Source organism: Lepisma saccharinum, chromosome 24 (genome assembly GCF_977018435.1).
Source record: "Lepisma saccharinum chromosome 24, izLepSacc3.1, whole genome shotgun sequence".
Lineage (NCBI taxonomy): Eukaryota > Metazoa > Arthropoda > Insecta > Zygentoma > Lepismatidae > Lepisma > Lepisma saccharinum.
Genome location: NC_139252.1, coordinates 45,155,380 through 45,172,044, shown reverse-complemented (window position 1 = coordinate 45,172,044; position 16,665 = coordinate 45,155,380). Strand labels below are relative to the sequence as shown.

The 16,665-nt window shown below is 37.0% G+C and overlaps 1 protein-coding gene across 1 annotated transcript in view; it reads left to right on the top strand.

The window, feature by feature from the left end:
- LOC145978422 (uncharacterized) overlaps positions 1–15,620 on the top strand; it is a 47,822-nt gene extending 32,202 nt beyond the window's left edge. Inside the window, exons 7-20 of the mRNA XM_083111051.1 lie at positions 1,177–1,285; positions 1,911–2,077; positions 2,815–2,950; positions 3,221–3,501; positions 4,123–4,296; positions 5,916–6,092; positions 7,046–7,249; positions 8,379–8,633; positions 9,201–9,373; positions 9,969–10,122; positions 10,390–10,651; positions 10,871–11,017; positions 11,515–11,668; positions 11,974–15,620. Coding sequence (XP_082967177.1) covers positions 1,177–1,285; positions 1,911–2,077; positions 2,815–2,950; positions 3,221–3,501; positions 4,123–4,296; positions 5,916–6,092; positions 7,046–7,249; positions 8,379–8,633; positions 9,201–9,373; positions 9,969–10,122; positions 10,390–10,651; positions 10,871–11,017; positions 11,515–11,668; positions 11,974–12,345 — 2,765 coding nt within the window. The 3' untranslated portion in view covers positions 12,346–15,620. The remainder of the gene's footprint in view (positions 1–1,176; positions 1,286–1,910; positions 2,078–2,814; positions 2,951–3,220; positions 3,502–4,122; positions 4,297–5,915; positions 6,093–7,045; positions 7,250–8,378; positions 8,634–9,200; positions 9,374–9,968; positions 10,123–10,389; positions 10,652–10,870; positions 11,018–11,514; positions 11,669–11,973) is intronic.
- The last annotated feature ends 1,045 nt before the right edge of the window (positions 15,621–16,665 follow it).

Below are 16,665 nucleotides of genomic sequence, written 5' to 3'. Positions count from 1 at the left end.
AAAAACACAACAAAGGTTCTTTCAGTGAAGGTTTTCGGTTGCTGTGTAGAGCAGGAAGAGAAAATGTTTCATGCTTGCCAGAAAGTAAAATTCAAACGGGAAGTTAACGTTAACCTACAAGAAACTTCAGATTCAAACTTCTGGATTCATTAATTTATCACTTTACGACGGAAATAACATATATTAGCATACTGATACGTATGTGCTTAATTTCGCGTGACATTTTATTTTTCCCCGAGCTTGCCAACAGCTGATTAGTCTGTCCGCCTGTTTGTGCGAACGTGGCAACGCAGAAAACCCCCAGCCACATGGCAGCCAACGAGGAGACAGCATTTGGTCACGTTCTGCTGTTCTGCATTCTGATTGCACATCGCTTCTTATCGCGGACCGACTGTAAGTGGTGTGAATTTAATCAATGACGTTACATTATGCATGTGATATGCTAAAGGAAAGTTGGGAACGTATGTTATTTCAAATTTGAACTTGGTATATTTTAATAAGTTATTGCTGCTGTTAGTGATGATGAGCAATAAAATTAGTTTTAACCATAAACATATATATATTTTATTTTCATAAAACCTTTGAAGTTACTATTGATGAGTGACTAGTTCATGTTACGTATGGAAATTTATCATAGTTTGTTTTAAATACATTTTATGTTTAGACAGGCTAATCGGGATGGGAACTAGTTCAATGTGGGATCCAATCACTATGCAATGTGTCACTCATAGATGAAGTTAGGAAGGGCCTCACCTGGCCGCATGCGTTAATTGTGGGAAATATTATGTGTATTCCTTATTTTGTATGCTATACTTGGCAATATTAATGTGCAAATATCATCAACTATTACATATTTATAAGGCTATGCTCATTTATTAATATATATAATTGTTTAAAAAATAGTGTTAAACAGCATGTCCCTTAAAAAATCCAGGATATGTCCCTGAATTTACGACATACATAAGGTACAATTTATATTGAGGATACTGCAGTCCCTGCAACATTTCAAATGATCATTAATTGCATATTGCATGTTGTTTAACCAGACCTGAAAATATTGACATAAGGTGATATCTGCGTTAAAACTACAATATATTACTTGAGGAATTGCTTCATATTTTGTTGAGGTTTGCAACTGTGACAATGCAATTTACAGCAATCTTCCTTCATTTACAGAACAACTTCAAGAAATCAAGAAGGTGAATCTGGCATCAGTACTTTGTGCCAACATCCCACAACTCCAAGATATCCAACCACAGGCATTTGTCAGTGAGGACCCATATCTGTAAGACAATTTCTCTTACAGTTACAAATTTAATTGGAGCCTACATCTAATATCAGGGTGTCAGGTTCATGTTCAAAATGGTCAATGTTTATATATATTGGTATGCTTTGCTGAGTATCACTGCTATCTTTGTCCTTTATTTTAGGAAGTGTCATTTCTAAGAACTGTGCTGAGACTTTTCACATACACATGAACAATGTTCTTCTTCTTCTTCAGTTAAAGTGTTATAAGCTAAAAAGAAAAGTGGGTCTATAAATTACCCTTCTTTTTGTTGTTGTTGTTGTTGTTGTTGTTGTTGCTGTTATTGAGTACTCTGTTTTGGAACAAGATGCTATAGATTGATTTGGTTTATTTCACTTCACTTTTATGCTACTTTTGGCTAGTTGCGAAGATGAGGATGAGAGATGACATGATGAAATTGATGAATGGACATTCACAAACACCCGGGATTCGAACCCGGGACCCCTGGTGTCGTAGCGCAATGTGCTTACCACTTCGCCACGAAGGCCGGAAAGATGCTATAGAGACACAAGGAGTGGTTAAAGTAGAGAAGCACCTTAATCCTGATAATTTCCTTATGAATATTTAACAACATTCCTTCACCATTTGTTGTTCTTTTTTTCAGCAATGCAAAGATCCCTTGCAGCCTACATCCAAGGTTAGAGCTGTTGGCATGGCACGATTTGCCTCCACAGGTCTTCTTCACAAAGAAGAAGGTTGTAGAAGCCCTTGAAAGAGCTCAGGACAACCTTTTGTTACGGAAACAACTTGAATACATGCTATGGAGCAAAAGTAAGTACTTTTTAAGAATTTTAAAAATAACGAAGTTTTATATATTTGTTCATTATATATGAATTAAAAATCTGTATGAAAACTATCTAATTTTATAATATTATGTGTTAGTGTGTGAAATAGATGAAATAAATAAGATGAACAAGTAAGTATGAGAGAAAGAATAATATTTTGTATTTATATATTTTTTATTTTGCAACTTTTGACTAATCATAATGATGAGGATGTATGATGATTACATGAAAACGATGAGGAAACTTGCCACGGCCACTTCAGAACTCAATTGATTGATTGATTTGGTTTTACTCTACTTTTCTGCCACTTTTGGCTAATTGCGAAGATGAGGATGAGTGATGAAATTCATGAAGGGACACTCACAAAGGATGCCCATGCCCAGACTGGGATTTGATCCCATGACCCCTGGAATGCTGTGCTAAACACTCTGCCATGGAGGTCGGCATTAGAATTTGAATGCAGAACCAATGGTGTGTGTGTGTGGTTCCATATCACTCAGTTCACACGCTTTGTTTCTACAGCTGAAGATGCGGCTCTCATATGTGAAAATTTGAATTTATCCTGTGTCTGGTGAGTGTTTCCTCTTTCACTTGTTATTTAACCCTTGTGACCCTCATTCCTTTTAGCTACGAAATATACTAATTTATATATTGGTATTTAGTTTCTGAAAAATGAAGTATCTAGAAAGGAATTTAAAATTATGTTCAACAATTCATTTGCAGATGGAGGTGTTGACCCGAAGTCTCCCGTTGGCACAGCAGCCTCCTTCAGCAAACCAAATGCTCAAGCTCTTCTCTTGGCTAACACTTCCCTGCTTCTGGAGCTAGCATCAACAGAGCTGCTTCACCAATTGGACAGGTAATCCAAGCTCAAATTGTGCAAATAATAATAAGTTAAATCAGCATTTTGGAAGAGACCCACATGTGAAGTTGCCATTCCTTCTGGCTCTGCTTATGATACTCTACAGTTTTGGGGAGGGTGGCACCCCTAGAGAGAGTGCCTAATAAATTTAAAGCCACAGACCTCCACTAATAAATACGGCAAATGCTATAAAAACTGTAATAATACTGTATGCATTCATCACCAAATGTTTAACATTTCAATTAGATTGAATCCTTTATTCTTTAGAGACTCTGACGGCAGACGTAAGAGGCAGCTGTTGAGGCCAAATGATGACAGACCTTTCAATCCTTCACCCCTAGACGACCTTCAAAATGTTGAAGTCACTTCTTTCATCCCTAGACAGCAGCCATCAGCAGCAGTATGTGAGGAGAGTGAAGATAGGTTGGCTTGTGACCCTACATACCCATTTCGTTCATTTAATGGTTGGTGCAACAATTTGCGGGACGTAAATGTAGGAAGCAGCCTTTCACCGCTCAAGAGGCTTCTTCCGGCCATTTATGAAAATGGTAAATCTTTATTATTATATTTCTGAATTTTGTGAATAACACACCGTAATAATAATGATGATGATAATTTCTTTATTTAGCAGGCTAAATTTCAGAAAAATACATGATGAAGACATAAAACCAAATAGTTTGAGTTTATTTCTTAAGTCCACTTTATGCACAGACAGACTAATCGGTACTGGAGCTACAGTTTAATATGAGATCCAAACCAATATGTGCCTCCACCAGGTATTGAAGCCAGAACCCCTCAACGTTACCACTATGCCATTGGGCATACCAAAGAAAAAACAAATTTAGAAGTTCACATAGACTGCCTTTTAAGCTTAAATTTGATCTAAATCGGTGAATTCAAGCATTGACTGCTTTCCGTACTTCACTGGTGTGCAGGTTGATGCATGATTTAGCATCCTGAAATTCACCATTGTTCACCAGATTAAATCATTACATCATTCTTTTGCAACAGCCTCACCATTGGTTTGGGAATGCATCAAAATGGCATAATTTGCTTCGAAATTTGTTTAAATTCTTAGTAAAACAACAAAATACAGTTTTATGGAAAAGCGAGCACATAAGCTTCTCTGTATTTTAACAAAATCTACTTGGAAATTATTCTTGTTTCAGGAATTTCAAAGCCTCGAATGACATCAGTGACAGGGCAGCCGCTCCCCTCACCAAGGCTCATATCAACGGTGGTCCATGCAGACATCAGTCACCTGCACAACAGATACACTCTCATGCTGATGCAGTACGCCCAGTTTCTAGACCATGACATCTCTCTCACACCGATCCATAGAGGTATGCAGTTGCAGTCTGAAACTTAATTTCTTCTATTTATTCACATTTATAAACTGTACATTGATGATTTTGTAACACAGCCTGCTTGGTGGCCACATGCATTGCGTGGTTATCTTGATTTTAGGTTCGAATCCCAGCCTGGTCATGGGTGTGCTTTGTGAGTGTATCTTCATCATTCATCTTTATTTAGCCACAAGTGGCAGAAAAGCGATGCTAAATAAAAAAAAATACAATTTATAACAGGGTAATAGGCAGTGCTCGAAAATTTTTCTTCAAAGCTAGGTGCCAGGAAACCAATATCTCTTACGGTTTTCATGATATACATTTCCAAAGTTTGGGTTGTGCGACTTTTGAAACACTCTGTATAAGATGCTGAGCATCACGGTATTCAAAACATCGCTAAATTATTTGAGAAAGCAGGAAATGGGATGTTGGGGGACAAAGGGTAAGAAATTGTTACTGACTCTATGGAATGTTCACAACGTTAATAAAGGGGAAAAAATAATTTGCTAACTTACACTCTACTGCAATTTGAACTTAGAATCATCATCATCATCATAGTACATATTACAGCAAAAGATCACAGTCGCCAGGCTGAAATTTTTAGTCACCATGGCGACCTGGCGACCGGGATTTTTCGAGCCCTGGTAATAGGTCAGAAGATGCAAACAAGGTTTCAACATGTTGCCTTTTATAAAATAATCGATGTGCTGTTTAAAGTGAACAATAATCTATTTTCCAGCACAAGATGTATGTAAATTCCTTGTTTCCATTCCTTTTGTTCGTTTATCTGTAATGAAATCAGCAGCTACTCTTGCCATTTTTACTACAGTGAAATTTACCATGTAATGATTTATATTCTTTGATATGAAGATAAATCCTAAAGAATTGAAAACTGTGTGTGATTGATATAAAGGGTGTCTCAGAAATACGTATTTTCGTTTTTGAATCTACCCTCTGGGGCAATTTGCACATTACGGGGAAAGGAGATAGATAGCAAATGCTTTACAGGGCAGCAACATGCTTTTTGTGTTCGTGCATTTCATAAAGATAATGATTCTTATGTCATCGTGCGTTGTTTGTACTGGCATCATTATAACCTGGCAGGAATGAGAGGTGCCCCAAGCGCAAATTTAATTAAATATTGGGTGAGAAAGTTTGAAAACACTGGAAGCACTATGATGAGTAAACTAAATTAGTAAGAGAATTGAAGCAAAGAATTACAGATGAAATCAATCCTATTACTTGGTTAATCCTTCGGCTAGTGACTTTAGTTCAAGAATAATTGAATGTGAAAACATGGACGGTCACCATTTGTCCATTACTCTTTTCCACAAATAAAAATTTAATGTTTAAGCTTTATTTTGGTAATAATTTCATCTTTATACAAAAAAAATTAAGTATTTATTGTAATAGTTTTAAAAACGAAAATATTTCTGAGACACCCCTTATTAATATATTTTCATAGCATTCACATTCTAAGTAAATTTTCAATTTATATCTTCAATTTCACACCTGACAACATAAAATTGAAATATGTAGTACAAAGCTGTAGATTATTTCTCCATCTTAGGTCTGTCTTACCTTTCCATTACATTTAATTTGTTCTTTGCTCACAGGATTTTTTACTTCTATCCCTGATTGCCGTGATTGTGACTCAAGCCGCACAATCCATCCAGAATGCCTGCCCATCAGCGTGCCTCCTGGAGACCCTTACTACCCAGCACTGAATGTCACAACTGGAAGATCCATCTGCCTCTCATTCATGAGGTCACTGCCAGGACAACAGCAGCTGGGTGAGATTTTATGTAATCATTGCATGGAATGTGAAAATGGGATGTTACTTAACTTTATCGGATGCTGAGCTGTCGTTATTCATCCACCTATTTTCTAGAACTGACTTTTTGTATCCTAGAGGTAGAAGATTGAAAAATGTTAGCATGTAATTTTTTTTATTTCATGGTTTATTTTAGTCTTAAAAGAAAGGTCACAATATGTTTGCCATTTCATGACTTAGTTAGTAATTTTACAGAAAAATCTGGAATTCTACACACTACATCCCCCCAAGTTGTTTTTCTTCCTTTTCTTTTCTGGAATAAAAACTGCTATTTTCATTAAATGGCACACATATAGTACATGAAGCATTGAGAATCCCATCTTTAGACACAATTATTTGGAATTTCCTGACTATTTGGGATACCGAAGTCAGGAATAATAAATAATATTTTATGAGCATGAACTATATATTTCTAGCTTTTATTTGGAGCAAAGTACAGCCATACTTCTGAACTCATCATTCTGTCCACCTAAGATTTTTTTCTTTTTGTGATGTGAATTATTTACTTCTCTTGTTAACTGTAAAACTTTTCAACAATAATGTCAGTATAACTAAATGGGGGAAGATTTAGATGGTTTATATAGGGGTGGGTGGAGAATTTCATACAAATCTTGTAGTTAGATTGATAAGAGCTCAGATGACATTAATTTATGCAATGAAGTTAAGATAGTGGATAATATCTGCCTATGGAGACAATGAAAGATATGCGTTTCTACATTTGGCATAGTTTGTCAAATCATGCATGGGTGTCGAGGTATGAAACCCTGCAGTGCATTATAATCACATGTAGCTAGAATGTGAAAGGTTCTGAATTAGAGTCATAATTTCTACTTCTTGAATCATAAATGCAATTTCCAAGTTATTTTTTAAGTAAAAATCATTTTATCATTTAATATTTTATGTACATTGAAGGACCTCGTGAGCAGTTGAACATGAACTCTGCATACTTGGATGCTTCCCACATTTATGGCCAGAATATCTGCAGAGCTCGGAGTTTGAGGACTTCCGGGGGAAGACTTAACTTCACCACCCACCCCCTTAGAGCAAAGCCCCTGCTCCCTCAGACAGCGACCCATCCAGAGTGCAAGTCCTCTTCTGGATTCTGCTTCAGTGCAGGCAAGTGCCATTTCTTCATATTTGTTTGTATGGGAGTAAAAAAAAATTGCACTCTCCATATTACTTCTGATGCTCTCTTTTTAGAACTGGTTCTCAGGGCCATTGATGAAACAAAAATCAGTGATTTAATATGAATTAAATCTTTTGAAACCAGTTTTAGTAGTCTGTGTTTGACATAAAGGGCCATGAAGTGATCTTAATTGTACAGTTACAAATATTTAGAGCTTCTTAACTCTTAAATATCACTGAAATGTGTATTGTGTCATTTTGTTAAATTTATTAGTCTAGATTAGAGTACTGCCATGGACCACTTTTGCTTGAAAATACTCGATTGAATCTCCCACGCTCAAGCGTGATTCGCTCGAATATAAAGAATATCAAATATCATTTCAATGTGACAATAATCGTACAAATATATGTGTAAAAATTTGTCCTGGTAGTTTCAGCCCATAATCATCTATTCATTTTCATATTTTGCTATGTATTGGTAAGATAGACTAACTTACATTTCAACATGGAGATGATGACTATGTTCAATTTAGTTTCAATTTCACTGCATCTTTCACTTCACAATCTATATTTGAAGGGGCACTACCACAGACAAATTACGGTTACACGTGAACTGCTGAGGTTCGAGCGTATACCGATCGTTTGAATATTCAAGCATTATTCGCTTGAGTGAACAAACAATCGATTCCGTAAGACATCTAGCATCATCCGTGCGAACTATTAGACCATCGAGCAAAAAGGCCTCGATGCAGCACTCTAGTCTAGATTGCAGTTCTTCTGCCTATGCTGGACCTTTTGCCTATGCTAGAAATGTTGTTTTTGAATAAGGCAATATTAAAAAAAAACTTATGTTGACACAAATACATCATAAGAGTGATCTGGAAATGTAACAATAAAACATGTGTTCGTGCTGCTTGTAATAATTGTAAATCAGTAGCAGTACATATATACAAGTAGAATTATGCTCACAAGTATTGCTGGTGCAAGTTTGGAAACATATTTTTTGTTGTTGTTGTTGATGTCAATTCACTTTTCAAATATAATTTACCATCATTCATAGCAGAAATATTTCTCTTCTGTTGTTGCATGCTAGAAACTGACAATACTGTGTCACCTGCAGGTGACAACAGAGCAAGTGAACAGCCAGCCCTGGCTGTAGTCCACACCCTCTTCCTGAGGGAGCACAACCGCTTGGCAGAGGCTCTTCACCAGGTTAACCCTCACTGGAATGATGAATTGGTTTACCAGCATACAAGGAGGATAATCAACGCAGCCACGCAGCACATCACTTACAACGAGTTCTTGCCTCGCATTCTAGGGTGGAATGCAATCAACCTCTATGGACTGAAGCTTAAGAGTGAGGGCTACTATGATGGTGAGTGAAAACGTTGCAGAGGAGATTCATAGTTGTGAAAACCGGTTGGTGTTTATCATTCTGGCCACACTTCTCTCTAAATATGAATTCGTGTTATGTTCATTGTACATTTAGAAGAGCAATTATGAAAATGAAAAGAAAATTAGAAGTGTGTTGAATTTTTTGGAGAAAAACAAGGGGGGGAGTTATAAATATTGCAACATTAAGGCACTTGAACACAAGAAAGAGGAGTGAGAGGAGAAAATAAATGACTGCCCACTTTAGTTTGCAAGTCTGCCAAGTTTTACCATCTTGGTAGAGCTGTAATTGTGGATTTTCATTTTGGCAATGGAAGAAAGTTTTTGCAGTTATTATATGCTCAAGTTTTGGTTGTCAGAGATCCAACCTTTTTCATTGTAACTAGGGCCATCAGTTGAGAAAGTAATTGTGTTTTGCTTAAACCACTCACACTGAGTGTGCAAGGCATCAAATATGGATATATATACTACTGCCAACAAATGGTCTTGTGCTTGCATATACAGTACATTTCAACCTTACGATTGAAGTAAGCCTTCTATTTGTTGTCAGGCTACAATCCAAGTTGCACTCCTGGGGTCTTGAATGAGTTTGCAACGGCTGCTTTCAGATTTGGCCACAGCCTCCTTCGCCCTCACATCCCCAGGATGGATGCCAGCTACAGACCCAAGGAGCCTCCAGTTCTCCTCCGAGATGGGTTCTTCAACTCTGACATGCTCTATGAGGTAATTAGCAATCAAAGATTCATATCTTTAAACATCAAGACACAAATTCTATACTTGCACCCAATTTAAAGCCAATATATTCCAACACTGCTTATCATATCAAAATACTGCATTCATCACTAGAATATTCAAACAGCTCTGAAAATCAAATTAAAATATCTGCTGATGATGATTCATCTAATGCAATCATCTGTTTATGTAGACGTCGCGTTCATTATAACTGCATAACATTTATTCTTGCACTACTTGAGTATATCGGCTTCCCTGATGGCGCAGTGGTAGCGTCGTCGTCGCCTTGTAATCAAGGGGTCTCGGGTTCGATACCTGGTGGAGGCACAGTGGTTCGGATCCCACTTTAAACTGTAGGTCCAGTCCCGATTAGCCTTTCTGTGCATAAAATGCAGACTTAAAACAACAATTCAAAACTAGTTGAGTATATTGTGTTGGTAAGCATAACATCAAAAAATGCAAACCCCCTCTTACCTTATTCATTTTTTTCTAGTTATGCATTTCCATGTGTACTTAATGGTCTTTGCAGTTACTTTTTTATCAGCTCACCCTTACTTTCAAATATGAAAAGGAAATTTAATTTCAGGCACAAATGATAGATGAAATGGCCCGAGGCTTGGTGACTGCTCCCATAGAAAGCATGGATCAGTTCTTGTCAGCCGAAATCACCAACCACCTGTTTGAGGACAGACAACATCCCCGATCAGGTCTTGATCTTGCATCTCTCAACATTCAGAGAGGTAAGGAATGCTTATATTATTAACTCATAACATTGTGTAATAATTAAGTTACACTAATTTGTGTAAGTGAATATTTTTTATGAGAAATGAAATTTGGCAACATTTTCAATTTCCAAAATATAAGGACCTCACGGATAATGTTTGTATAGATCATCTTGTTTTGTGACGGCACCCCTGATAGGCAGGGTTTTCATTGCTAACTTTTGTCTTACAAAGAATAAAATTTAGGATAGAGAAGTGAAGAAATGAAATGTGTATTTTTTCCAGGTCGTGATCATGCACTTCGTTCATACAATGAGTATCGTTCAATGTGCAACCTGAAACGTGCAGATTCATTCGAGGACTTGTCACGTGAGATTGCCCCAGAAGTGATTGCTCGGCTGAAACAGCTGTATGCATCTGTGGATGACATCGACCTCTTCCCTGGAGGCCTCAGTGAGACCCCACTGCAAGGAGGTCTTGTGGGGCCAACCTTTGCATGCATCATCGGAATTCAGTTCAAGCAATTGAAAAACTGTGATAGGCACTGGTATGTGAATTTTTTTTGTCTAACACACCACATGCATTAAATTTCCTACTCTTTTATTTGGTAAACTAGTTTATTAGTAACCAGGTAATTTTTGTCTTAATATTTTTCTCTTACCACAAGAAAGCATTAAAGAGTACATATCCTTTTTCAAATTTGTAAAGATATTGACTTTTGTTTTACTGGATTAAATTAACCAATATGTCTATTTCTGGTGTTTAGGTACGAAAATGGAGGACCAGGTGCTAAGTTCACAGAGGCGCAATTGGCTGAGATAAGAAAAATGACATTGTCCAAGATCCTTTGCGAGAATATGGATGTTTCATCTGACATGCAGCGTTCTGCATTTGATCAGCCAAATAATTTCCTGTAAGCATTGTCCACTACCATAAGATTCATTGGTGTCTTGCATAAAAAAAAAGCTGAGTAACCAACTTAATTACAACTTGCTGAAAATGGCACTTAGAAGTTACAAGAAAATGGTTACAGTTAGGTCAAAATGTTACAATAATCGTCCAAATGTGTATGCACATTGAAAGGAAACAGTAATAATAAAAAGAAGGAGAATCAGAGAACATGAATTGAAGAGAAGGAATAATGTATTAATTTAATGTCAATCTCCTACTCGTGCCTTAATATCAAAGTGGGTAAGGTTGACAATGCAAAGCACACCATGTTGTAATTGATGACTGCTAATTAAAAGAAACTGCTGGTCCAGGACTTATAAGTATCTTTTTTGCTTTTATTTGCTTTTGCTTTTCATAAATTTAACCTTTTGTATAAGTTTTGGATATGGACATTATGTATGCTATATTATGAAGCTATTTAATTCACCTGTCTTGAATGTGCTGTTGCTTCTGTCTTAGGAATCCCAGAATCCCCTGTCGCTCAATGCCTCAGGTTGATGTCACAAAATGGAAGGAATCAGTGCAGGGTTGCCAGATCAGAGGCAAGCAGGTGGCAGTTGGGGAAGCCCACTTTCCCTCCCCTTGCACCAGCTGCATCTGCTCCGAGGAAGGGGTGAGTGTACCATTACATTCAAATTCCATTGAGAAAAATCCATTACATTCCTGTAATATTCTAATTACATTTTAAAAATGTATTATTATTATTTTGCAGTCAAATTTTGTGCATCTCTTTTACTACAGGGTGTTCATTTTAAAACTTTGCACATTAATTTCGAACACAGTTTCTGGTGTCCCACTGACATGGCAGGCTGTGTTGTATGAAAAAATAGGTCCCCAGAGTATAACATCACCTTCACTTATCAGCAAACTTTAAACACTAGAAGTTGAGATATTTGTTCACGTACACTCTCGTTTTAGGCCCAGTGTGCATCTCTAAGGATAACCAGCTGCGAAAAGCTGCTACAGGAAGCAGGGAGAGAGGCCGTACTGCAGGATGACATCTGCATGGCTCAGTGTGGCTTCCTGCTGCAGCCGGTGGACCAGAACGTGGCTGCTCCATCTCCACTTGTGCCACCACCACCTCCCCCTCCCCCTCTGCAGCCACCACCACCACCAGGCAATCTGCCACCTGTCGGACTCGTCCCGCCAGTTCCTGCACCACCACTCCGGCCTCCTCCTCAGGCACCACCTCTGCAACCGCCCCAGCAGCAAGGGCCACTCAGGAGGCCTCGGCCATTGTTTAACTTCGGAAGGCCACAACTTCCAGACATCGCACAACTTGTAGGATAAAATGCTGGGAACTGGGATCAAGGGAATCCTAGAATGGGAATGTGTTCACAGAGAATACAGCAAGAAAACGCTCATTAATAATCGAGCAAAGTAGAATTCAGATTATGAGGTTCATAATATGCGCAATGTTAAAAATGAGAGTCCATATTTACAAGGAATGTTCAAAGATGAATGAGGGTTTGATTTCATAAAATGTTTCTACAAAACAAACAGGAATAATAATGACAACACAATTTTTAAATTGAACTACAACACATGTCTGCCTATACTTTTGCAGCCTCTGACTTTCAGTATCCATTATTGTTGTACTTACAATACAGTTTGAGTTGTAAAAACTGCTACATTTTATGCTTTAAGGCATCCCCAAAAGTACAAAGGCCTCAATAAATCTGGTGGAGCCACATCAGTTTCCACAAAGCTCCAATGACTATAAAATCAAGCCAGTATTGGTGGAGGAAAACTGGATCCTACAGTTGTTCTCATCCTAAGTCAGTTGCTAGCATCACATCTATTCACAACATTTCCCGTACATGAAACACTCTCGTGTTGTTTTTTGATTAGTAGAAAAGAAATACCCTAATATTTCTAAATCTTTAGGCAACTAAAATGATGTAACACATTTGTTACAGCTCTCGAAACATATATTGTAACGTATTGCAAAGTCATGAAGTTGAAAATAACTTGTGCAGAGATCTAGGTTGTTTAAATTGTGAGGAAGCATAAATTGACTTGGTATTTCGGTAGTCCTATACTGGAAAGAATACCCCAAGAGCCAGGGTCATCTGGGTGAGCCACAATTTTGACCTACTTATTCAATAAGTTAGAATTTGTTATTCCTTGCGTTCGTTTATCATACAGTTGATAACTTCATACTTAATTGAGAGGCGACAAAATTCCTTGCCTTTTGAAATGTAACTTATTTCTGCCATACGGTTCGTTGCTCATTCTGAACAAATAAAAATTATTTTTCATATTTGAACATTCCTGTTAAATATCATATTCAATAATACTGAAGACACGCTAGACACCTAAATTATTAAAAAATGACATGTAAGTGTTTTTCAGTAATATCTGTGATTTTATCTTTAGATCAATGATGATAATAGCTTTTGAATGAAAATTAATTTTGTGTTGTTGTGGAAATTGCCTAAAGTTATATTTAGAGTGTGTGAGAATATTATAATGGAAATGTAAGTAAATGAGTGATTGTGATTGCAGATTGAAGTAGATTACAAGCACATGTAGACTTGTTTCAGAATCAAAGAGCTTTATGAATAAGAAAATCCTATGAATAAGCATGTCACTATAATATTTGTTTTACATCCTACAGCAGTGAGGGTATACCTCTTAGAAACTGATTCTATATGTTCTGGCTAATGTTTAGGAAAAGTGAAGAAGGGCACTTTGTAAATTTATAATAAAATGTTATAGTAATTTTTCCTTTGACCTTCTCCGACATCATGCGATTGATTTCTGAGGCCATATTTGACTTTTGACACTTTTCCACTTCGGTCCAGGGGTGCCCACAGAGCAAGTCATGGGAATTTTTTTTGGGGGGAGGGCAAGATTTTATACCAATTCTATACGCATATCTTCACACAAAAAAAGGGGGATCGTTTCTTTGATCGACTTGATTTTTAGTTATGGTTATTATGCATAGTTTTTCTATTACCTGTGGGTGATCACGGCGATGGGGTTGAAGTGACACACAACCTCTTATGCCTGTAGAATCTGTTTGGAAAGGAGGGGGGATGCTGTTCATATTAATACAAGGTTAGTCAAGCAGACAAACTGTTAAGAATAATGTTCAGAACATTAAGAATGGTAGCGAGTGTGAGCAGTTTTGTACGCTTTATATTAGCTTAATTTGCCACAAAGGAAGGGGTACATCATAGGCCTAGGGGGGGATGGGCACCCCTGCTTCAGTCAGTGCCATTTTTCTTCATGATTTGCCATTACTGTGTAAAGAGTTTGAAAGCTTTTTTAACAGAACTACAGGCAAGTTATTTGCAATATCAATGAACAATTCATCTAGCTCACACGGGAAAAGATTCCACATGAACACACTTCTTGCAGAGTTTTCATTTCGTTTGAGTGGAACGAGTTCTGTAATTTTTCTCCCCATCTATGCTGTTTGTTCTTTATTACATCAAGTGACTTAACTGTTTGCCAATATGTCAGGCATTTCTCTTCATGAATACTCTCAATCTAATATGCCTGTTTATACTGTGTGTACATGAACACATCTTTTCAATAATTCTCTAAAATGAACGGAACTTTCCATCAATGTGCTAATAAGCTAATATTAACATGTCCTAATAGTGATCATTTTGCATATTTTGGTGTAAACATTTTCTGCTTTTAGACTTTCCATTTCATTACTCTTCAGAAATGTACTCCATGTACAGAACTTAACTCCTAACAGTGATAGTAAAAGTTTGCAATGATATTTCAGCGTTTTTTCCAGTTAAAAAGAGACCGGAACAGTATTTATGACTGTGTAACGATCATACCTTCAAAAATATATAAATGACAATGAAATCCTGCCCATTCATTGTAAAGACGATTTAAAAAACTGCCTTAATAAAATGATGTAGTTACTCTGCATCACTAACACTGTTAAGATGATGGATTAATTTTTGATATGCAAAAGATGCTTTAAAAAGTTAACATAAGAAACATACAATCTTCATTAAAATAATCATGAATACAATGGTCAGTTGAGAAATAATTACTGTGTACATTTACAATTAATTATCCTCGTTGTATAAGCATCTCTTACAATATCTGATAGTTATTTTTCTATTATTTATATATGCAAATAAATGTGAAATATCAAAATAATATGTACCAATTCATGACTTGCAATTGTTTTGCAAGTATGTATAGAGTATTTTTTTTATTGTTAAGTTTTCATAGTTTATGTACCTTGCTTAAGAGTTAATCACAACGAAGTTTGGGTTTGTATATACTGTACCGATTTGAATGCATTTATGTTATTAGTTTCCTTGTAGCTAATATATAGTTTGGTTTCTCAGTAGAATTCAGGTGGCGTTATGCTAAAAAAAATGTTAATAGATTTTGATTTGCTTTCAACCACCATATGCAAGGTCAAACTTAAGTGTAGTGTATTTATACAACCAGAGTATTGTGCCTAAGCCAAAGAATAAATTTTGTTTGTATATATGTATCTTGTTTCTTTACACATGCAGAATTTGCAACACAATTTTCATCATCTTGGCATGTGCAAGGGACGAGTCCATGGGGTTCGAAAGACCTACATTTGATTTTTACACGAGATATTATTTAAGTTGTTGTGCAACTTAGTTTGTAAACACAATGCTCAATGGTATTGCAAATACAGTACAGAGGATTCTTTAAAATATTCTTCAGTGCCTCAAGTTTTTGTAATTTGTTCAGAAATAATTCATTCAGGGGTGTGGTACTGAAACAAATGTAAAGTGAAGTTTACTGTCCTAAATTAGAGGTTGACTATCTTTTGTGGTGACAGAGGTGGAATACATACGTCAATGTCACTCTTGAAGCCTCGGTGCACTTTCTAAATCTGTTTCAGAGGCTCCTCCATCTAAGTGTTCAGGGGAAAGTCTTCCTCCTGCCCATCCAACAATGGTCAGGAAAACATTCTCGGAAAGGGGATGGGTTCACCCCTTGGCAGTTACGAGGGTCACTATTTATATTTTGAGCCTAACAATGAAAAAACAGGAATTTGGCATTGAAAACTGCTTTATTGTTTTTCGAAGTATTCTCCTTTATGGTCAATACACTTTTGCATTCGTTCGAACCATTTATCAAAGCAGTTTTTCCAATCTTCTTGAGACACCTCCATAATATGGTTTTTGAACGCATCAACGGCGTCTTCTGCCGACGAAAATCGTTGTCCACGCAATTTATTCTTGACATTCGGGAACAAGAAGAAGTCATTGGGTGCCAAATCAGGACTGTACGGCAGATGACCCATCAAATCGATTTTTTGACTGTTCATAAAGTCGGTTGTTAGACGAGATGTGTGACAGCTGGCATTGTCTTGATGATGAATGATCCGACGGCATTTGTTTGTTTACCATATTTGACCGAAGACCTCTGGCAAACAAATTGTTGTGTACCATTCAGAGTTGACCGTTCTACGTTCCTCTAAAGGCACAGTTGCCACATGACCAGTTTTCCAGAAAAAACAGGCGACCATTTGTTTCGATGTGCTTCGAGCGCGAACAAGTTTTGTTGGATTGGGTTCATCTTGAAACACCCATACAGTCGACTGCTGTTTACGTTCCAGCTCATATGCATATATCCATGATTCGT